This window comes from Anomalospiza imberbis, chromosome 4 (assembly GCF_031753505.1).
Source record: "Anomalospiza imberbis isolate Cuckoo-Finch-1a 21T00152 chromosome 4, ASM3175350v1, whole genome shotgun sequence".
In the NCBI taxonomy this organism is placed as follows: domain Eukaryota; kingdom Metazoa; phylum Chordata; class Aves; order Passeriformes; family Viduidae; genus Anomalospiza; species Anomalospiza imberbis.
Window position 1 is genome coordinate 70,953,997 of NC_089684.1, and position 22,464 is coordinate 70,976,460.

Here is a 22,464-nt window from a genome sequence, read left to right on the forward strand (position 1 = left end):
AAGGGGAAAGGAAAAGGGAAAGGGAAAGGGAGAGGAAGAGGAAGAGGAAGAGGAAGAGGAAGAGGAAGAGGAAGAGGAAGCAGGAAAAGGAAAAGGAAAAGGAAAAGGAAAAGGAAAAGGAAAAGGAAAGGAAAAGGAAAAGGAAAAGGAAAGGAAAAGGAAAAGGAAAAGGAAAAGGAAAAAGGAAAAGGAAAAGGAAAAGGAAAAGGAAAAGGAAAAGGAAAAGGAAAAGGAAAAGGAAAAGGAAAAGGAAAAGGAAAAGGAAAAGGAAAAGGAAAGTTCTAAATCACAGCAGAGGCCTGGGGAGAATGTTCAAATAATGGTTTATCCAGGAACAAGTGCTCTGTTGCCCAGAACAGAATCTCAGCAACACCACAGGGTTTCCATCCTGCCACAGTTTTACAAGATCCCAAAAAACTTCATCCAATTTAGCAGCTCACTCGGGCAGTGAATCAGGACTGGATCATCTCAAAAAGTGCTTTCCAAACAAAATAATTCCATGAGTAACTTCTGCTTCAGAAAGGAAATGACCAAGGGAAGCGCTCACTTCGTATTTCATGGTGAAGAAGCCGTCGCCCCCGATCCCCTCGAGCGCGAAGGCCTGGACGATCGGCCACTTCTCCACGATGAACATGTCAAATATCTGCAGGTGGCCTGCAAAGCAAGCACAGAAACATTCCCTCACAAATCCTGGCATTTCAGCTCTCCCTGAGTTCTTGGGATTCACAGATCCAGTTGTACAAAAATCCCATTTTTGTACAAGGGAAAATCTTGAAGTGAAAATATTTTTCACGCAGATGGCAATTTTAGAAGCTCCTCTATGTCCTAAATTTTGTCCCTTTTTCTCAGGATATTCCACATCTCCTTGCAAACTTCATTACATGCTGATTAACCATTAAAATTCAAGATAATAAACAGGGAACTCTGCTTACTCCAGTTCCTCAAATACTTGGCCATAAGTAAATAAGTCAACACTACAGAATGCCAGAATGATTTGGATGGGAAAGGCCCTTAAAGTTCATCCCATTCCTCCCCTGCCATGTGCAGGGACACCTTCCACTAGCCCAGGCTGCTCCAAGCCCTGTCCAACCTGGCCTGGGACAATTCCAGGGATCCAGGGGCAGCCACAGCTTCTCTGGGCACCCTGTGCCAGGGCCTGCCCCTCCTCACAGGGAGGAATTTCTTCCATCATCCCCATTTAAGCAGAATTTTAAGTTGAGGGAGATTAAAACTTCCTCCTGGCACTTCCATTAATGACTTTTCAGGCAGTCAGAGCATATCAGCCTTCCCTAAGGGAAGCAATAAAGAATTAGGAATAAAAAAAGAATGCAAGATTACACTGCTGAGGCTCAAGGCTGGCTCCAGATCCCAACAGGAAGCTGTGCAGGGCAGTTTTTTTCCAGTTCTAAAAAAGGAAACTTGCATAAAGAAATGTTTATTCTCCCCTTCCATAAAGAAGGATTTATCTGGAGCTCCCATGGGAACAGAGAACTTCTGTAGCAGCTCAAGACACTGCTCTGAATGCAAATCATTTCTCTGCCTCACGCTGGGGGCATTCGCTCCCCAAATGAACTCTGAGGGCTTTTAGTTCTCAGAAAGAAATTCAACTCTTAAGGGAAAAGATGCTAAAAGGAAACTAATGACTTACTAATCCTTATTTCTCTCCCAAGGCCAGGAAATCTTCATTCCCTGAAGCCGCAGGGTGCAAAAACACTTCCACTCTGTGTTGGAACTCTAGATGCTGAGAATTTTAAACTTTCTATGTTGAAAAGCACAGACCCACAAGAGAATACTATATTTAACCTAAGGCTGTAGAGAAGGCTTCCAAAATTGTTTGATAGCACGAAGATTACAAGTGTGTAATTTGAATAAGAGTGTGCAATATCACAAAGTAGAAAACTTAAAGTTTTAAAATATAACAATATATATAAAGGTAAGATAGAAGTTTTAAAGTAGTGGCTAGTTGTTCTTCCTTACCTTCTTCTTCATGATTTTAAGTCATACTTTGTAATTAGACAAAAAAGTCCACATTGCAGGACACAAAAGATTAGTTATTCAGTTAAAAATAAAAATAATTTAAATATCACTTCTTAATTAGATAGTTTAACCTTAAAAGATCTTGTAAAGAAAGATAGTTAGCCATTTCATACCTTGTATGTAAAATACTACAGAACTCACTACTTATGAAACTGTAAAATAATTTTTTAAAAAAATCTAAGTCTGAACTTGAAATACCATCTCAAGTACCTTCAATCTCAAGCTTAACAAAAACAAATAAACAAAAAAAAAAAAAAAAAAAAAAAAAACAAAACCCAACAACTCTGAGCATAACCCACCCTACCTTGGCAGCTGTAGGGGATCCCGATGCGGCTGCAATCCCGGACCATGTCCACAAAGCTGGAAATCTTGAATTCCTCTGCAGCTTCTTCATCTTCGTACTGAAAGAAGCCATTTAAAATCGAACTGGATTAGGCATGCCCTAATCCAATTGGATTGATTGGTAGAAAAGAGAAGATGCAGCATGTACAGCACTAAAATATCACCTACAGCCTCCAGGAGCTCAAGCACCTCTTTTTGGGAGGTGCTTTGGGATTTTGGAAATCCCATCATGGCAGGGATGCACTCAAGCCAATGGAAATTGAACAAAAAATCAAACTTCAAAGCAAGGGTTTTAATCATTACATATGAAGGCATAATTATAGGCTTTATTTTCAGCTTTCAGTGAAGTCTTTCAACATCTAGATTTGAGAGATAGAAGTCATTTTGAGGATAGCAACTGATGTGCCACGAAAAACGTGCCACTGAGGGAAAAAAAATAAAATAAGATACTGTATTACCAGCTAAACAACACTGAGCACGGAAAATCAATGACAGAATAGCCCCAAGTCACAGATTGGACAATGAGAAGCAGTTTTGGTCTGAGAGAGAGGTGAACTGCGGGAAAAGGAGGAGGCAAGAAGAGGAGAAACCCCCATGCAACACTGTCTGAAGACTTCAGCAGACTGAAGAGCAATAATCCTAACTCAGAAAAGCATAAAAACCAGACTGAAGAGACAAATCACACTAAAGTCATTTTTATAACAGAACACAAACCTGAAAACACACTGACTTTGACCTGAAAAGCAGTTTAGCAGCAAGTCTGGAACCAACAGGTTTAGCCCCGCTGGCTTCTTCAAGAGCCACTTCCTTTCTGGAGCAAGATCAGAAGGCAGAGGTGTTTTGCCTATGTTATTTTATTTTATTTTTATACGCAGTGCTCTGAGCTTCTTATCAAAGCAAATGACATGATTATGAACTTTTTGTGAGCTTCAGGGTACACCCAACACATTTATTTTGAGAACAAGTTCTTTTAAGCCAAGCCTGAATTTAAGATGCAGCCCCAGCTCCTCCGTGGTGTGTTCCTTCTCCAATCCCAGGAAGCCAGATCAAAGTTGCAGTTCAAAGCCAAGCCCCAAACAACTGCCAGTTTCTCAAGACTTAAAAATGTCATTGGAATAAGAGCTTGGGTTTTGGCAGGGTGCTAAAGGCTTGTTCACAATCTGCTGTTGCAGCCAGTTCAACTGTGACATCCCAAAATTTACTTCAGCTAATTTCTGTATTTTATCCTATTTGGCCACTTTGAACATGGGCATTTTTTTTTTTGTAATATGGGATTTTTTTTCCCCAATAACTAGGATATTCTCTTAAATTCCTGTGGTCCAGTTAAAGCAAGTAGGAAGGAAAAAAGGAAGCAGAAGCTCTGTGTTTTGCCAGAGCCGGGTACAGCATTGCTTTATTTATTTAAAAAATTCTTGTGCTTTTTTAGTTTCATTTTTATGAAGTTATTTCTCTCACTAAAAAAGTAAGTACTTAAAAGCCACTGCAGGCAATTCTCCTGTAAGCAGGATGCACTTAAAGCCTGACACAGCAAGGTTTTGTTTGTCTTTCAGCAGTAATCTAGGAAACTGGCAATTCTTATACATTGGGAATGTGACTGCAAGTGCTCAGTTCGCTCACACCAAACAGCAGTGAAGCAGAACTGTATTTTCAGCTTCCAAAACCAAACCTTTCCCCCCATTTCCACAAAGAACAAGGCACGTGGTTCACCTTGCCAGTTACATAATCTTTTTCAAGCCAACAGTGTGTGATTAAGGCTCCTGCTTACCATGATAAATCATATCAAAGCCTACAAGCAGATGAAGCTTAAAATTCAATAGCTGAGATTGCAGCTGCACTGGCAACTGTGTGGTAAGAACTTCTCTGTTCCTGACTCCAAAGTGCACGTGTTCTCCCAGCATCAGATTTGCCCTTTCAGCAAGGATTTTGGCAAGAAAAAAAACCTTGTGAAGCCAGGCTTTAGGTTTTGCTGTGGCATGTTTGAACCTGGAGCTCAGCTGTTTCTATCCTAACAAGAACTATCTCTCTCTGCTGCACTCCTGGAATTGTATCCACAACAAGTTTTGGGATCTGTGGACAAGGTATTTATAAACTGGAGCAAGATCAGTGGAGGGCCACCACAATCAGTGGGCTGCAGCACTTGTCCCAGAGGAGAGATCCAGGCTTGCTCAGTATCTGCACCTCAAATCCAAAATATTACTGAGATGGTGAAGTCAGGCTCTCCACAGTGGTCATGAGAAAAGTCATGATTTAAAACAAGCCAGGTTTGGGTTTGACAAAAGGAAACACTTTTTCACTAGGAGGACAGTGGGAAAATGCAGCACAGAGCCAGCAGAGGTCCTGCAGTCATCCTTGGATGCTTTCAACACCCAGCTGCAACAAAACCTTGAGTAACCTGATCTGATCTCATCGCTGAAGCAGGAGGTTGGACAAGATGATCTCCAGAGGCTCCTTGCAATCTGAATTATTTCCTAATTCTGTGATCTAAGCTATCATCCAGACACATAAAAACACAATCAGTCTATTGTAAGTCCCATCAATTCCAAGCTGGAAACTCGAGGGAACAAAAGATTTCTCTCCCTGACTTTCCCATTCCTTTTTCCACTGGCTTCACTCACCATCACAGGCTCCAAACCCACTCCCTGCAGAATTCAGTACAATTCTAAATTAGAAAAGGAACTACACAGAACTTAATGTAGGAAGAAGCATTTCCAGTCTCCACTGGAATGAAAAGGTCCTTATTCTACACCCAGACAAAGAGTATTTTCATTTTTTTACTCCTCTAAAAATACTTCACAACAATAAATGGACTTTTTCTAGAATACTTTGACTTTTAAGTTCAAGATGAAACTCATACCAGTAATGGGATGTAGTATAAGTGAGGTTAACAGTTCTTGACAGAAAGATTTAAAGTTAAAATGAAAACACATAATGAAATCTCTTGATTTTTAAGCCCATCTTTTCTAATATTCTCAAACTACTGGCAGCCAATGCAAACATTGCTTTTGAAGCAAACAAGGCTGATGTGGGAAATCTCAGCATTGACTGTGATACTAGATTCACATTTTGTATTTTTCACAACCCACTTTTTCTCCCTCATTAAAATATCACTGACTTAGATCAAAACAACAGCAATTAGTGGGAGAGAGGACCAATTTGTCCTCACACTCCAACAAATAAAAGTATTGACAACATATTCTTCTTGCACATTTAGCAAATTATTAATGCCCAGATATACACACATATCACGCCTCTGCTGAGGAAGAAAGAGAAAAAAGGCTTGTAGAAAGAATGTTTTTAAAGCTTCACTTTAAGGATCAGTTCATTAACAAGTTCATTAGCAAATCTTGTCTGCATTCATTTTTCACTTACCTCATTTTCAGTCAGACAGTGGAAATGCAAGTTCCTCCAGTGTGCCACATAGGGTAAAAGATGATTGTAATTCACAGGGTTGCAGTACAGATGAACACTGTCAGGTTTTATTAATATGATTATATCTGCAACAAGCAGAGCAAATATTCCAGCATCAGAACTCCACACACAAGAGAAACTGAATAGAAAACATTTTTTCTATTATGCACTTCATTAAAAAAGAAAATGCAGCTATCTGGATGCAGTGCAATTCCTGATTTCTTTAAACAAGCAGAAGAAGCAGTTGGCAGCCACAGACAGTTCCAAGTACAAGAGCACTTGTTTCTGTTCCAGACAACTGGGGGGTAATTCCCAAGTCTTGCACAGAACTTGCATCAGCCTGTCCTTTGTGCAGCCAAGAGGGTCAGGATGAGTCTTCCCAGAGCACTTCCAGAACTCTGAACTCCAGCTGCTCTTGCCTGATGTTACAACAGAGTTGCTTCAACTAAAAACCATCAACACCACAGCCTATGGGGGAGATATCCAAAAGTTTCGTACAAATAAGAGAATAATAAGCTGTGATGACAGGGTTTGGCCACATTCCAAGTATGACAAAGGTGAGTTAATGTGGGGATGTAAAAAGAGCTCAGGTACTTTAGAAATGCAGAGGTGTGATCACACAATATTAACAACATGTACACACATACATTGACTGAACTAATGGGCTGTAATTGTGTAAGTTTACAACATCTGAGATAAATTGTGGAGCATAAAACATATGAAATATATCTTTTTATGTTTAAAAAGGAGTACTTCAGCAGTGTTTCTAAGAAGATATTTTCAGGCATATACAGACAACTTGAGACTTAATGACCTTTTTTTTTTGTATGTCCCTTTTTCTGCTCATCTTCTGTCCAGAACAGGTAAAAATGTTGAGAACATTACTCACCATCCAGAACTTCCTCAGGAAAACCTGTCTTTTCAAAGTCGTTGTTGTTCTGGTTGTACAAACCAAAGAGCAGATAATTTGCCAGCTCCCTGCACCCTTCATTGTATCGACTGTCTATCCCTGCAAAAGCAAAACCACAGGAGAATTGTTGTGTGTCCTAACACTGCACACCTGAAAAGTTTCTTTTCTTCCCCAATTTATTAAATTTCAAAGCAGGAGTATGAACTCAACTTCAGTGTCCTCAACTAAACACACCGAGAGAACAGTAGGGAAAAAGGAGTTTTTGCAAGATCACTGCCACATGCTGACTTCCCCCTTTCAAACCTAAATCCACAAGTATTCCTTAAAATTTTTTACATGTCTTGTTTTCTGCAGTGCTCTGCATCCAAAATTCTGTTTTTTCTAATAATTCAAACATCTGCCTGGATGCAGGATGCATTCTAATTAATATGTTCTTGACTGAAGCTTCCTAACAAACTAATCCCGTGACCCAAATCTCTTGCTTTAGAATACATGATTAAACATTATCTGATCAGTGTTATAGAGAAATCCCTGAGTCACCAGAGAGCCACTGCAGACTTCCGACAAATTGTGAAAAGATGCTCCGACAAAAAATATGGGGCACAAAGAGCTTCCAAGGAAACCTTTCCTGGTCCTTGGGAAAATTAAATGAAAACAGCTGAAGATCTGGAGCATGAAGAGACAGAAGACGAATACAAGAGGAAAGGAATGAAGCCACAGATTTAGAAATTATTTTCATCAATCTTTATTTCTCTGGATGACAGTCACAGTCATAATTCTACTGTAATAAACCCAGTTTTTTCAAACAAGTACAACTGCACATAAAGCAGCATGCTTACTATCCACATTTCACAAAGGTCACCAGACTTGACTGCCAAAAATTCCTCTAATGGCAAGTTTTCCTACCAAGTTATATTAGAATTCAGTGGAATGCTTGCCAACAAATTTGGACTTGTTACATTAGGATACAGTGGAATGGCTGCCAAAAAATTGGGATTTGTTACCACTGCTAAAAGAGAGATCAGGATATGGATAATGTAGTAACATGGCCTGAACATCTGAGTCTCAGCACTTGAATTGGAAACCAAAACAGCCAAGAGTCATCTGGACTTGGCAAAAACTGGAACAAACCTTAGGTTCTCCTGTTCATGCTCCTTTTTCATGTTATGCTTCAGCTTTAGAGAGCTAACCAGATGATGTGTCTGCATCCAGCTAGTGAATCCCACATCTTAATAAACTCGTTGTTCAGTAACTTTGGGTAGCTCACATGTATTCCAAGGTATCTGATATTTGGTGGAAAGCTGCCTCACATCTGTCCCAGCTTTCTCAGCCCTCAAAGTTTTTTTCCAGCCATAATCTTTGAATCCTCATTCTCCTGCTGCTTCTGACCTTTCATTCATAGGTGTCCCTCTATTTTATTGACATTTTTAGCTCCAAGAAAGCAGGCACACCAATGTAATCTGGAATTCAATGGGATTCAACATACAGATATTGCTGCCAAAGCCCTCGTGTCTAGGTGGGATTTTAGTTACAAACAAGTGGAGACTCCCTTCTTTCAGGAAGAAACCGTCCCATTGTTTTAGGGAACCCCATTTAAATGTAATCAGTCTCCCTGGAATCAGCTGCAGCCTTGGCAAGTGAGCACACACGATCTCCTGAGGATAATCTGCCTAACTGAGGCACCTTCTGAAGGCTCAGAGGAGCAATAATCTGGCACAGACAGACTGAAAGAGCTGGGAATGTCCAGCCCAGAAAAGAGAAGGCTCTGGAAGGACCCCTTCCAGTGCTAAAGGGGCTCCAGGAGAGCTGGAGAGGGACTGGGAACAAGGCATGGAGGGACAGGACAAGGCGGAATGGCTTCCCAGCACCAGAGGGCAGGGATGGATGGGATATTGGGCAGGAATTGTTCCCTGTGAGGGTGGGGAGGCCCTGGCACAGGGTGCCCAGAGAAGCTGTGGCTGGCCCTGGATCCCTGAAGTGTCCAAGACCAGGCTGGACAGGGCTTGGAGCCACCTGGGACAGTGGAAGGTGTCCCTGCCCATGGCACCGAGTTGGAACTACATAATCTTTAAGGTCCCTCCAACCTAAACCATTCTATGATCCTGTGATTCTGATTTCTGGAATTTTTGTTTTCCTTAAAGCTGGGCCATGTTTTCAGTGACTGTTCTTTACCTGGGACTTTCTGCAGTCTCAGAGCTCACAATAATTAAGAAATACTGCAGCGTCATCAGTTAACATGTTTTATGGAATTAAATTAGCAGCAAAGGCAAAACCCAAAAGTTTGAGATTTTATCTGGGTACAGCAGCTTAGAGCAGGGAAGATCTTCCAAGCCAAACCCCAAACCCCTGCTTTTTCAGTTAATGACAGAAGGAGGGGAAGAGAAAACAAAAGATCTTAAAGGGGACAGCTGACAAATTTAACCCTTATAATAGAGGACATGGGTGAATTTATTGCTTACAGAGCACTGACAGCCATGCAGGGAAGGCATTTGTTTAACATAAAACCATGAATTCTGCAGAATATTTGCCATTTGTGGTTTACTTGGGTCTTTCAAGTATCCTGTCCAGACAGAAGCCTTCACACTGAGGCTTTAGTGCTACTCTACAGAAACATATGGAGTTAAAGGAACAGATACAGTTAGCAGAAAACAAACAGGAAATGAAACAATGACCAAGATAAGATACCCCAGAGAGCATATCAGGAGTCCTCCCCAGAACAATGGGCAAGGGCATTCATTAGGAAACCCCGACGCCTGTCTCCAGCTGAGCTGGGAGTTTGTAACTGCTCCCCGGCCATGGCCGGGTGTGGGCACACAGTGAGTGAGCCTGAGCCCCGAGGTTCCTGCTCTGCTCCCCAGGCAGCGCTCAGCTGCCCCTCAGCGAGCCCATTCGGTTTGCTAAATCGGCAGAAAACATTCTGGCCAAATCCGGGGAGGAAATCTGTCTGCTGGCTAGGATAAAGTGGGTGCAGGATGCCCAAGGGCACCAGCAGGGATGTGAAATGCACGTGGGGACAGCGGGAGGGAGCAGGAGGGAATGGACACATCACCTTTAGATACTGGCCCAAAAGCAACACACAGCTCTGGAACTGCTGGCAGAATAATCCTTAAATAATCCTTAAAGTAGTCTCTGCTTGGAAAGGGAATGGGATGAACAATCAGGGCAATGTACTAAAGGTTCTCCCAGAATGTGGGAGATACCCCAGCAGGGAGAGCTCCGAGTGGGATGGATATAATGGAGAAAAAATAATCTAAAAAAGATTACGTGAACATTATCTTTCTTGGTTCTGTTCACATATTGCTTTCTAGATTATAAATAATCTAGATGATTTATTTCTATTATATATTTCATTATATATAAAAATATATATTATTATATTAATCTAAATATATAATCTATCATATCTGAAATTATTCTATATCCTATTTATTATATATTTATATAATATATGAAATATATTATATTATTATTATATATATTATTGTGTTAATCTATATACATTCTATAATCTATAAAATGATAATATATATTATGGATAATCTATATTTATATAATATATAAATATATCATCTAAATAAATCATCTAGATTATTTATAATATAAAACAGCAATGTGTGAAAAGAAAATATTTACTGGAACAGCCTTGAAAGTATCCCCACACTCTTCAAGGAGCATAAAAAACAAATATCAATATTTGCAAAAATTCAGCTCAGCTGTGCTGAATGGTGAAAGAGTTTAATCCACAATCGGAGCAGCTACAATTCCAGTGAGTTACAAACACACCCTGCTCACAGCAAATGCACATCCTCAGCAATCACAGCAACTGAACCACGAGCTGAAAATCTCTGCTGAAAGGTAAGATGCCAAGAAACACCACTGTCATAAAAAATAGTTCACGGTATAATTTAAGTAGATCAGTTTGTACAGCACCACACTCAGCTGAGACATCACAGCTTTTTAAAGGCATTTGACACGCCAACCTCCAAATTCCTTTTTCATGTCAGTCGTGAGGCCTTTTCTCCCCAGCAAAGAACACAGGAATGCAACCCCTTCAAAATCAGATTAGAGGATTCCTTTTAAAAATCAGCTGTAACTGCATTTAAATACTTGTATCAACAGTGGGTCAGTTCTCATGTGTCTCTGGGATCTCACAATGCTGGGTTTAATTTCAGTACAGATACTAATGAACTTGAAGTAAAGCTGTGGAAGTTCATACAGGTTTTATCTCACAGCCCAGTATGAAACTGAAGTTGAGGTGAGGGAACTGCATTAACTCCAGGCCATTAAAAGCAGCCAAGTGAAACAGAACATGCACTGACTGTAAAAAAAACATTAAAAAACATAGTTGTGAGTATTCACTTTCCCCACAAGTCAAAAGGATGTAAAACTACATGGGTTTTGTCATCAGAAGCTTGTATTTGATGACAGATTTAATACATTTGTAACAGTGACATGCCTGTTTCATGGAAGTCATGCCAGAAATTCTGCAGGCTACAGGAGCCAGGCCAGAGCAGACAAGAGTCCCATTGTGGGTGCTGAGAGATGAGGGCAAAGCACAAATCTCCCAACAAAACACACCTCCTGTATTTCCATACCACAAGTGCTTATTTATGAAGAGGTATGCTCTTACGATTAGAATTAAATCCTCCACACGACACTGAGGATTACACAAAGCAATTCCTTTGTTTTCCTTAAAGCTGGGCCATGTTTTCAGTGACTGTTCTTTACCTGGGACTTTCTGCAGTCTCAGAGCTCACAATAATTAAGAAATACTGCAGTGTCATCAGTTAACATGTTTTATGGAATTAAATTAGCAGCAAAGGCAAAACCCAAGGAGTTTATCCTGTATGATTAGGTTTCACTGGAAGGCTGACACAGTGACCTCACAGAGCTTCTGGCTGTACAGTTACTACTTAGCCAGAGACTTAACCTCTTACCCCAGAGAATGCAGGGTAGGAAGGGTCATGTTGTACAGTTAACACTGACTAGAAGAGAATGAGGTTATATACATGTTTATAAATTTTATTCTGTGGTCCAGTAAATGAGCTTTAAGTTCTCTTGCTACATCATTAAAAAACAGAATAAAACCCGAAAAAACAGACTGTGGTATCACTTCCTACACAGAGCTTCTTTAGGGCTACAGCAGATTTCTTCTCTTTAACTGCAATATATTATTTAAACAATTACTCCTCAGTCCTTTTCTCTAAGGACTCAAGTTTTCAATGGTAATGTCTGCATTTTTCCTTTAAGATCTTGACACTGATTATATAATATGAAAAAGAGTCAATGAAATGGTATTAAAGCAATACCCCTGTTATTTTCCTACACCACACTTGCACATGTGCACCTTTATTTCCTGCTCCCAATTTATTTCCTTTTCTCCCAATCCCAGAAGAAATAAAGCACTGAAACCACATTAATTTCACGTGCCAACATTTAACTCCTAACTGCTTCCTGGGTTTCTTAGGCCACTCTTTAAAATTCTTTGCCCAAAATTAGTAAATAGATTGAAGAATTGTTTAGAGAGGAGAGAGTGTAACATCAGCTGTTCATGCCCTGAGAAACCAGGCTGGGGCTTGGAGCAGCAAGATGATTTTCTTCTTTCTGAAACTCATGGTATCTTTATCAGCATAATGAGAACAAAAAATGTAACACGAACCTAAAATGCAGAGGATTCCATCAGGCTGAGATTTGCTGCTCTGTGTCAGGATAGTCTGAATATTTCGGAGGCGGCTGCAGCTGCAAAAGAAAGAGAATTTGTCCTCAAGGTCACTGTTGAGAAATGTCAAACTGGGAGGCTGAAGAGCTGACCCAGCCTTGTTTTCTTTATTACAGAAAGTAAATGGACACACTTCAATTGGGGGATTTTTTTCTTGAGACATGGACCTTAAATCAAACCATTCCTGATTATTTTTGCCCACTAAAAGATGAAGTCCACAGCACTGAGAGAAGACAGGAATTTATAACTATTCCTTCAACCCACGAGCTCTGTCACTCTCCAACAGGGCAAAAATTTTTTTGAGTTTGACCTCACCTGGCCAGCAGAAATTCCCTTTTCTACCAGAGAAGCAAAAAGCAAAGTAACATCAGAAGGGACCACAGGTGTACCTACATCCCAACAAGAGTTTGGGAAAGAGTTCTGGCACCTCCAGCACCATCAGGAGAATCATTAAGGTTGGAAAAGACCTCCAAGATCATCAATTCAAATATTAAAGAGAAATGAAACAATGCAAATATTGCTGAGATTTTTTTTACCATAAAAGTGAATAGTTTATTATATAAATTTTAATTCAGCTGTCCAATATTTATCTTTAAACCAGGCAAAAAAATCCATCTGCAACAGCCAGACAGATTTTTTTATAATCAAAGTGAATAGTTCATTATATCATTTTTAATTCAGTTGCCCAATATGCATCTTTCAGCTACAACAGCCACACAGAGAGCAACACAGTTTGTGCTTCCAGGCAACACTCTGTGAGTTTGTTTAAATACAGAGAAAAGACAAGAAATTTCACTGTTGATATTACTGAATGGGATTTCTTGTTTATAGACTTGTTTATAGAACTGAGCTGTTCAGCTCCAGGAAACAAATGTCTCTCACAGAACCACTCAAATAGAGCTAAATTTATGAGCAGTTCAAACAAACAATAAAGTAAGGTCAAATATTTCTATTTTCAGCATTACTTTAGCCAAGTAAAAAAGCAAATAGGTCTTTTCAGCAATACTACAATTACTATGCTCTACTTTTTCTGAAAGAAAGAATGTACATGAAAGGTTTCCATTATGGCAAATCTAAGTGAAATTCAAACATCAGTGATAAAGGACACACAACACTTCATTTGGAGCTACTTTCACAGGAAGCACAAAGCCACTGCAGTCTCCAGCATTAATTTTATCCCTTTTTAGGTCAAATGTTTCAGTTCTGAATCCCTCAATTGTTCTTTTTACCTGGAATATTTCAATTTATATTATTTACACGGATAGATGGATGGATGGATGGATGATGGATGGAGGGATGGATGGATGGATGGATGGATGGATGGATGGATGGATGGATGGATGGATGGATGGAGGGATGGAGGGATGGATGGAGGGAGGGATGGAGGGATGGAGGGATGGAGGGATGGATGGATGGATGGATAATTCAATCCACTCTTAGATATACAAACAGAAATTAAAGCCACTGATGACAGCGAAGACTTCATCAGGTACTATCAGATGTTTGCCCACATGGGTGATGCCAGGATATCCATGAAAACCACACTGAACTTTATGCTGCACATTTAAGCAACTACTAATTATTCATTCTTTCAAACCTCACCTCAACCTGACTCTCACAGCTGTACAAAACTAAGGTTTGTATCTTATTCTGGAAAATTTTCATCCCATCATTAAACAGGAGCCCAGACCAGCTGGCTGACAGATGATTCACTACAAGCTATTCAGAGCTCATCTTTTTTAAAATTTCCCATATCACGAGATAGAGAGCAGAAAAAAATCCCCAGCCTCTTCACTGTGGGCACAAATTGGACTTATTTCATTTGTTGGTATGGAAACAGCAACACAAGTTGCACAAGCCCACAGTTATTGAGGAGCAGCTGCAGGATTGCTGGAGCCTCTGTGAAAAAAAAAAAGACCAAGAATATGAAAGCAAATGGTTGTACAAAGCTGTCCATAAGTGAAATCCTTCTCAAAATGCTTCCTGACCTGCCTTCAAAGGAATTGTTTCCATGATTTCTGAGAGGCTCTGAAGGACAAATTGGCAGGACTGTGAGAAAAAAACATGTCCAAGGACTTCTGCACTGACACAGCAAGCAGCTCCCAGAGTGACTTTTAATAAAGCATTTTCCATATCAGAGGATGCATGTTCCTGTTCCTGCTCAAAGTGAGGAAAGAAACAGTCAACAGGAAAAATGCTGAGGGCACAAGAAGGAGATTTTCCTTCAGCTCCTCAAAAACAAGATGCAACAATTCTTTTGCTACTCATTGTCAACTCTGAAGGCGAATTTAATTCTCCAGACAAAAACAGGTTTTTAAGGACCGTAACATTTTCAGAACTTCTTAAGCATTATAAACAGAGCAGCAATACACATCTTGATTTTGCTACCATTTTTTCCCTCCCTGTAATAATCACTTACAGAAAAGTGGTTAGAACTCAATTTGACTAAGAACAAATACGGAAATTCATGGGGAAAGACTTCTTCCATTTTAAAAAATATTACCTATGAAACAAGGTAAGCTATCCCTAAGATATTTAAATTTTCATTTCAAAGGCTTCTAAAGAGTGACCCAATGAAACACATTTATCATTTAAAAGAAGTAGTGTTATGAACCTGTGCGAGAAGACCAGAGCAAAGAAAAGCAAAATAAATGGGGTTTTTGTCATCTTGGGTTCTGGGAAATTATTTTCTGATCAGTTCAAGTGCTCGGTAGAAAAAGGGAAGAAGATGTGGGGGAAGAGAATCCTCGCAGGTTGAACATGTCTTTCCATTTTTAAGTTTTCAGGTTGGCAATTTTATTCTCCTTGAATTACTTTCATTATTTTTCAAATAAATTATAACTTTGGTGCAGCCTTTAAAAATATCTAAAGATCTCAGATTAAGCTGCTAAAACATTTCTGCCAGGTAAATCTGGATGTCAGTGCTGTAGGCCCTGACACAAAATGTGAAAGCACAGAGCAAATTATAAATTCATTATTTCACAATAAGATGTTATGTCCAATAAAGGTATTTATTTCATTCTTAATATCAAACAGACACCTAGCAGAATATTCTTCCTAGCCTTATTTAAGAAGTGAGAGAATGAGAGAATTCTTTGAAAAAGCTCCTTCACAGAAAAATTTTCAACGTCATTTCAAGTGTGGATAAATCATTACATTCAAGGGCTGACACTAAACACAGAAGACTTGTGTGCCTGAAGAAAGATGCCATTCAGAAATAGAGAAGAGAATAATTAGAATTCTTACAACATGCTTTTAAACAATACAGGCTAAACTGTGTATAAAGTCAGAGGGGGGAAAATAAAGGCATTTTCTTGGATTTCACATTAAACAGTCATCTGACAAAAACAAAAAGACTGTCCTGGGAACAAAAATCCATGACTTTTCCCATCTCCAAAACAAGCACTCCTTTTCATTTTGCTCCAGCAGCACAAATTCAAACGGAAACAACAACCTCCACACAAACCTGAGGGCCTTGGGAAGCTTCCCTGGAAGTTGTGGCTCTGGATCTACCATCTACATAACCACAGTTAAACCTACAGTAACCTGCTGCTGAAAAAAAAAATATAGGTGTGTTTGGAAACGAAGGAAGCTCCACAATGCTGGATTTCAACAAGATTTGGGCAAGACAAGAGCTGGAAGCTATTTATCCACCTATGAGACAACTTCTGGAGCAGGTAAGAAGTTGAAGTAGGTGAAGTGGGAATTTTTGCACCACTTTTGAGCAGAAGCTGGGATTTCTCTGTCGGTTTAAGGCAGGATAAAATCTCCGGGTGCTGCAAAGGAGAGTCTCGCCCTTCTCGCTGCCTTTCTGTCTGCACTAACGATCTCCAAGCCATGTGTCAGGTCGGATCAGCTTATGGATCCAAACAACCTCCAGCCCAGGAATTAAAAAGAAAACAACGCTTTCAAACAGCAGCAAGCTGACCTGACAGCTGATGAAGGCAGGTCAAAAGGCAAAGCCACGTTTTGGGGTGACATCTGGCATTAAAGCGTGCTTGGGCCAATTAAGGAACTGTACCTTGAGGTACTTGATATTCCGCTAATCTTGGACTGGATCCAGATAAAAAAAAACGGGGAGATAATTGACAATCATTAACTTCTAAGAATTAGTGCTCATCTGTTCACGTCTTCACACTAATTATGCAAAGTACCTCGCTTTACAACAGCCAGCCTGTCACAGCTTGGTAACAGACACGGCGCTGCAAGGCACGTCTGTTGGCAAATAAAGAGAATATTAACAACTGCGCCTTTCTCCATCACAAAGAACGAATCCATTTCCTCAAGAAAGCCACGCGGTGCTTGAATTTCCATTCCATCTTGTTTCTTCTCCCACAATGCTTTTTCCCCTGGCTGCTGGCTGGATTTAACCTGCGTGCAAGCTGCCTTTTCTTGACGTGGTAATCCAGAACTGAGGCGGCGCCGACATCAGCACTGATCCCTCTTGGAATCCTGGATGCTGAGAATTTTAAACTTTCTGTGCTGAAGGGCACAGACCCACAAGAAAATATTATATTTGACCTGAGGCTGTGGAGAAGGCTTCCAAAATTGATTGGTAGCCCTGGGATTATGGGGGTGTGGTTTGATTAGAAGTGTGTAATATCACAGGGGGGAAAACTCAGAGTTTAAGGTTTTAGAATACACCAATATGTATGGGGCAAGATGGAGGTTTTAGGCTGGTTGTTCTTCCTCACCTTCTTCATGGGTTTGGGTGGTATTTTGTAGACAGAAAAGTCCACCTTGCGTGTTATAAATACATATTATAATATTGGCTTTTCACAAATATTCAAATAATACTATATGTGTTATGTTGGAAAGTTATGCTGTATTATTCTCTTTTAAGTAGTCTAGTAAATATAGTTTTCAAGCTATAGTTTTTGAGCTATGTGATGTAAGATACTTTTTGTAAATAGCTCAAGGAATAGAAAAGATAATCAAAAAATTCTTCACCTTATCCTACCTAGATAGAGATAACAGCAACAAACACCAAAATCCCAAGAGAAGAATTATTGTCTCCTTATCAAGAAAGCTCAGACTTCGAGGAACCAAGCAAGTTGATTTACAAGATGGGGGGCAAGCAAAATTAAGCAGAAACACCCAAGTTTAAAAGAAATGTTTGAATCATGTATGAGCTATATGAATATGCAATAGGCTATTGCTTTTAAAGGACAATCCTTTGTTAGCAAGGGGTGCTTTTTGACCGAGTGCAAGGCACCCGGACATCCGTAATTCTTTGCTTTTTGTTGTCTTTTATTGTCCTAATTTTCATCACTATTTTCATTACTATTAAGCTTCTAAAATTTTAACAAAAGTGAATGGCATTTTTCACATTGCAGGACACGAGTGATTAGTTATTGGGTCACAAATGAAAATAATTTAGGTGTCATTTCTTAATTGGATAGTTTAGCCTTAAAAGACCTTGTAACAAAAGATATTTTGTGCCTTGTTAGCAGAATGCTGTAGAACTCACGACTTATACTATAAAAAAGAAATAATTAACATCTAAGCCCGAATGCAAAATACCATCTCAAGTGCCTTCAATCCCAACCTTGACAGAGGCAGGAAAAAGAAGGTGAGAATCGGCAGATCCCTGCCCGATTCCTGGTGGATTCCCGGTGGGTTCCCAGTTCCCAGTGGATTCCCACAGCCTGGCAGGGCTGCAGCTGTGTTTAATTGTGCCCAATTCAGCTGACAAAGGCTGGGATTTCGCTGCCTTCATCTTGGCAGATGTTTCGCTCCTCCCCCACAAAGGCTTGGCAGCCCTAAAAACCCGCACGTGGCCCGGGTTGGATGGATAGCAGGGAAAATCAGAGATACCCCTGGCAAACCAGGGAGAATCCGCACATTAGGAGAAATCCTCACCTTGAATAGATTCGTGCTGCCCACCAAAGTCAATGGTTTTACCATGAACAGCCCCATTTACCATAAATAAATAAATTAAACGGAATGAGAAATCACAGGGGTTTTTTCCCAAGTCTGCTCGTTAACTCGCTGTTGTGAACATCTGTTTCCATTTTATTTTAGTCCCTGAAAAATCAAGTTATTTTTCTTGGGTCTTTTGTTGACTCCATGTTTTCTATCAGAAATGTTGCCTGCTTGTGTTAAGAATCCAGGATTTTCCTGGATTTCTCACAGTCTGACATTATCCCCGCCTTACTGTAGCTGTGAAAACAGCCACCAGAAGTCAGATTGAGCTAAAGACTCTCAGAATTTCATTTATTTCAAAATAACTCCTTCACTGCTTGGCACTCATAAAAGACAACATTCACTCACCTTAAAATATATGTCAATTTCCCAGCTATTTAGTAAATATCTCTACAGTGAGCATAGGGATGTTGACTGTAAACTGGAGATCAAGTAATTTTTTAGGAACAGTGAGGAAAAAATGGACATAGATAAATTTTAAGTTTGCGTGCATTTTCAGGGCCAAATCTTGACCTTAAGTGGACAGGAATATTCAATTCTGTAATCCAGAGACCTCAAAGCACACAGGAACAAGCCTGAATCTCTCCTTATTAAACATCTGGAGCTGCCTGATGTCGTTCTGCACAATCACAAACTTTTTGAGGATAGTTACTAAATGATGGGTTGCCCATCACTTACACAGCAGTCAGACCCTCAGCCTTGATGTTCTCTCTCTTTAACGGGCTGATTTACAAAAACCATGTCTGTATTTTCATTTTCTTATGTTGCAGCGCATTATGGAGAGCATCAAGTATTCCCTTCCAAAAATATTATCAGCTGAGAAAATGACAATGATTGAAAAAGTGACAAAGACCAGCAGCTGCAGGGTGATTATTCTGCCATATCTCACTCTGGGATTAAAACAGGGCACTCACTGCCAGGCACTTGGGCAGAAATTAAAGTTGATTTTCAGTGCCTCAAGACTAAATTCACCTTCAGGGCTCATTCCTGGGCCAGAACCTCTGCAGCCACGTGGCCACAGAGCTCCAGAGCAGATGCTGAGATGATCACAAAGGGAGAATTCCAGCTGAAAGGTCCACACCATAGCTCTGCTCCTCCCCGTGGCAAAATTCCCTTCTTCCTCTCTATTCCCATCAAATGGTTCCACACCCCTCAGTTTTCACTGCAGAAGACCCTAAGCATTCTTATTTCCCTAAGGTGGCACAAAACCATCCCTATTCAAGGAATGGGGGTTGTTTCTCTTTTTTTCCTCCTGTACTTCAAGTTAAATCAGCTCTCTCTTTGCATTGCTAAAATACAGCACATTCCTTAAAAAAAAAAATAATAATTCCAATGCAGCTGTGCTCTTACAAAATCCTGAACCTCGGCATAATTACACAAGGAACACACGAGCACAGAAAAATTTGCTAATCCTCCATCACAGACAAGTCCCCTAAAAAAACTGGTTGGGAAACCACAACAACTCTTTGGTCCCGTGCTCCCAAATACCCCATTCATGGAAAAAAAAAAAAGCCACATATTTAACCACAATGTGATTAACAACAGATCAGTTTAGAGCAGATGGACGTTAAGCAGAGAGGAAGAGACAACAGAAAAATTAACCCAAGGACTTATTTTGCATTTCCCCACATGAACACATGGTGAGAACTCATCTGTATTATGTTACCATCATGGATAATGAATAATGAGGATTTGCTTACTCTGTTTTACATAAAGGTAATTCAGATTGGGTGGGTACAGAGCGCTCTGAAATAGAACAAATCTGCATTGATTTTCTGAAGCAGGTATTTAAGAGAAGCACTTCACAGGAATTCTGTTCAGAAATGTCTGTATTCACAAGGAAAACACTCATTCACCACTAAACAGAGGCACATGAAAGATGACATCACCTCCCAAAAAGACTTCCCCTTTTTTGGGCAGCACTTCTCTCTTGCTTAAGGGATTTTTTCTTTCTATTTCCAAACCCATTCTTTACTTGTTACAATGCCGAGGGTCGCCAGCTCCCAAAGTGCCACATGGCAGACCAAAACTCTCAAGCATGTGGAAGAACTCCAAGAATTATCTCTGGCTCTTTCTCTAGTCTTTATATAGTCTGAAGAATTTTTCCATTCCTGTTTAGGAACATGGGGGCAGGGGGAGGAGGGTAACAGATTGTTTTGTTTTAAGTTATTTTTATTAACTGCCTGCTATCTGCTGACTGCCTGGGAAATTTATTGCAAACGCTGGCCTCCATCCGGCCTGAGAATAAAAAAATTTTAAGAAGAACTGCACAAGAATTAATGTTAAGGAGGAAAAAAAATCAACAGATGACATGGCTCCTACAAATGCACCAAATTACAGTTGCTGGCTGCATCCCCCAGTGGAGCTCAAAAGCTTGCAGATGTTCAGAGAGTCTAAATGTTCTCATGACAACTCTAAAACAGGGTCTCAGATTACAAAAATCACTCAGGAAGAGGAAGGCTTGAGTGGAAACCATTTTCTCTCTCAGCATTTTTTTTTTCTTACCATCTTGGCATTTCATTATCCATCATTAATTTCTTTACAGCTCTAAATAAATACTAAGCTCTTTCTAAATAATTAAAATTAATTTATTCAGTGAAAAAAAAAAATATTTGAAAAGGTCACTTTTCTTTCTGTCTTATTTTTAATTCAAAAAAGGGAGAGAGGGAACATAACAGTGTTCACACATTTCAAGGCAACAGAACAATGTCCACTTCTCCCTCTCTCACTACAGAATTCCTCATTTCACTGGCAAATTGTCCAAAAAGTGAAAATGCTTTTGTTCCCTCCTTGTACTTAAGATAAAAAGCTGTTTGGTTTTGGTGTTTGTTTGTTTGTTTTTTAATTGAAAATCTATAGCAAGCACAGACCCAGGTAGCTTGGCCAAGTGTTTGTCTGCGATTCACGTGCAAGGTCTCCATTCCCTGATTATCTGGCTTCCCACTGCTGAATACTTCCATGTATTGTGCTGGAACTATTGAAAGCATCAAGCACTTCAGTTCCTGGGCTGTCCTTTGTGGTACCATAAAACAGAATCATGGAATCATTTTGGTTGGAAAAGCTCTCCAAGACCATCGAGTCCCAACCGTTACCCCAGCACTGCCAAAGCCACCATTAAACCTCGTCACTAAGCACCACAAAAATGGTTTTTAACTGCCTTTTAAATACCTGGAGACTCTACCACTGCCCTGGGCAGCCTGTTCCAGTGCTGCACAATCCTCCCAGCAAAGAAAAATTTCTTAACATCCTACCTAAACCTCTCCTGGCACAACTTGAGGCCGCTTGCTCTATTCAAATCCTTCAGATAATGGGCTGCAGCCTTATACACATGGATGCACCTTAAGTCTCCAAAAGGAAACAGAGCTCTGGCAACCTCAAGGATACCTGAGCTGACACCTGAGCTCCCACAGAGCCAATGCCACCATCTCACATGTCCCCACACCCCGGCTCCTGTCAAGCCCAACCCAACATATTTTCAAAGCTCAGGAAATTTTATTACCTTTGTATCCACAAACCCCCCAGCAGGTGCCCACGCAAACACAGCCTCTTCTTTCTCTCCATAATTTCTCGGCCCCTCCCAAAGCTCAGCTATCCCTATCTTAATTCACTTTTCCTGCCTTTCACAAGCCTTTTCTCTTTCCCCTTATTGCCAAGAGAGCCCACGCCGACCCCCTCCCATTCAGTCCCAGGTTTATCCCCTAGAGAAACACAACCCCAAAGCCACTCTCTGCACACCAGCCCTGCTCCAAGCCCCCCGCGATGTCCTGCCGCTGCTCATCCTCCGCAGCCTCCCACACACCCTCCTGCAGCAGGATTCTGCCTTTGACAATCCCTCCATCCACAAGGTCACATCAGGCCCCGGTCTGCCGCTCTGTCAGGGCCACCAACACCTCCCTCCCGGTAGCCACCTGCCAAATCTACCTGTCCCCATCGTGGCCAATCCTTTCCCTCTCGTTCCCAGCCTCTCACGCGCTGCTCCAGCCCTCCAAAAACCCCTTAACGATCCCAAATCCGACCGCAACACCGCCCACAGCTCAGTGCCAAGGCACGCCCGAAAACCTCTCCTTAATGCCCCATCGCTTCTGTCCCACCCCAAAGCCGCGCACCCCATCCTTCCCACCCC

At 40.6% G+C, this 22,464-nt stretch overlaps 1 protein-coding gene across 1 annotated transcript in view; it reads right to left on the reverse strand.

Moving 5' to 3' along the window:
• Positions 1-22,464, reverse strand: part of DNAAF9 (dynein axonemal assembly factor 9) — a 64,708-nt gene that overhangs the window by 41,668 nt on the left and 576 nt on the right. Inside the window, exons 2-6 of the mRNA XM_068189077.1 lie at positions 12,357-12,436; positions 6,677-6,796; positions 5,749-5,873; positions 2,342-2,438; positions 548-654 (exon numbers count right to left, since the gene is read on the reverse strand). Coding sequence (XP_068045178.1) covers positions 548-654; positions 2,342-2,438; positions 5,749-5,873; positions 6,677-6,796; positions 12,357-12,436 — 529 coding nt within the window. The remainder of the gene's footprint in view (positions 1-547; positions 655-2,341; positions 2,439-5,748; positions 5,874-6,676; positions 6,797-12,356; positions 12,437-22,464) is intronic.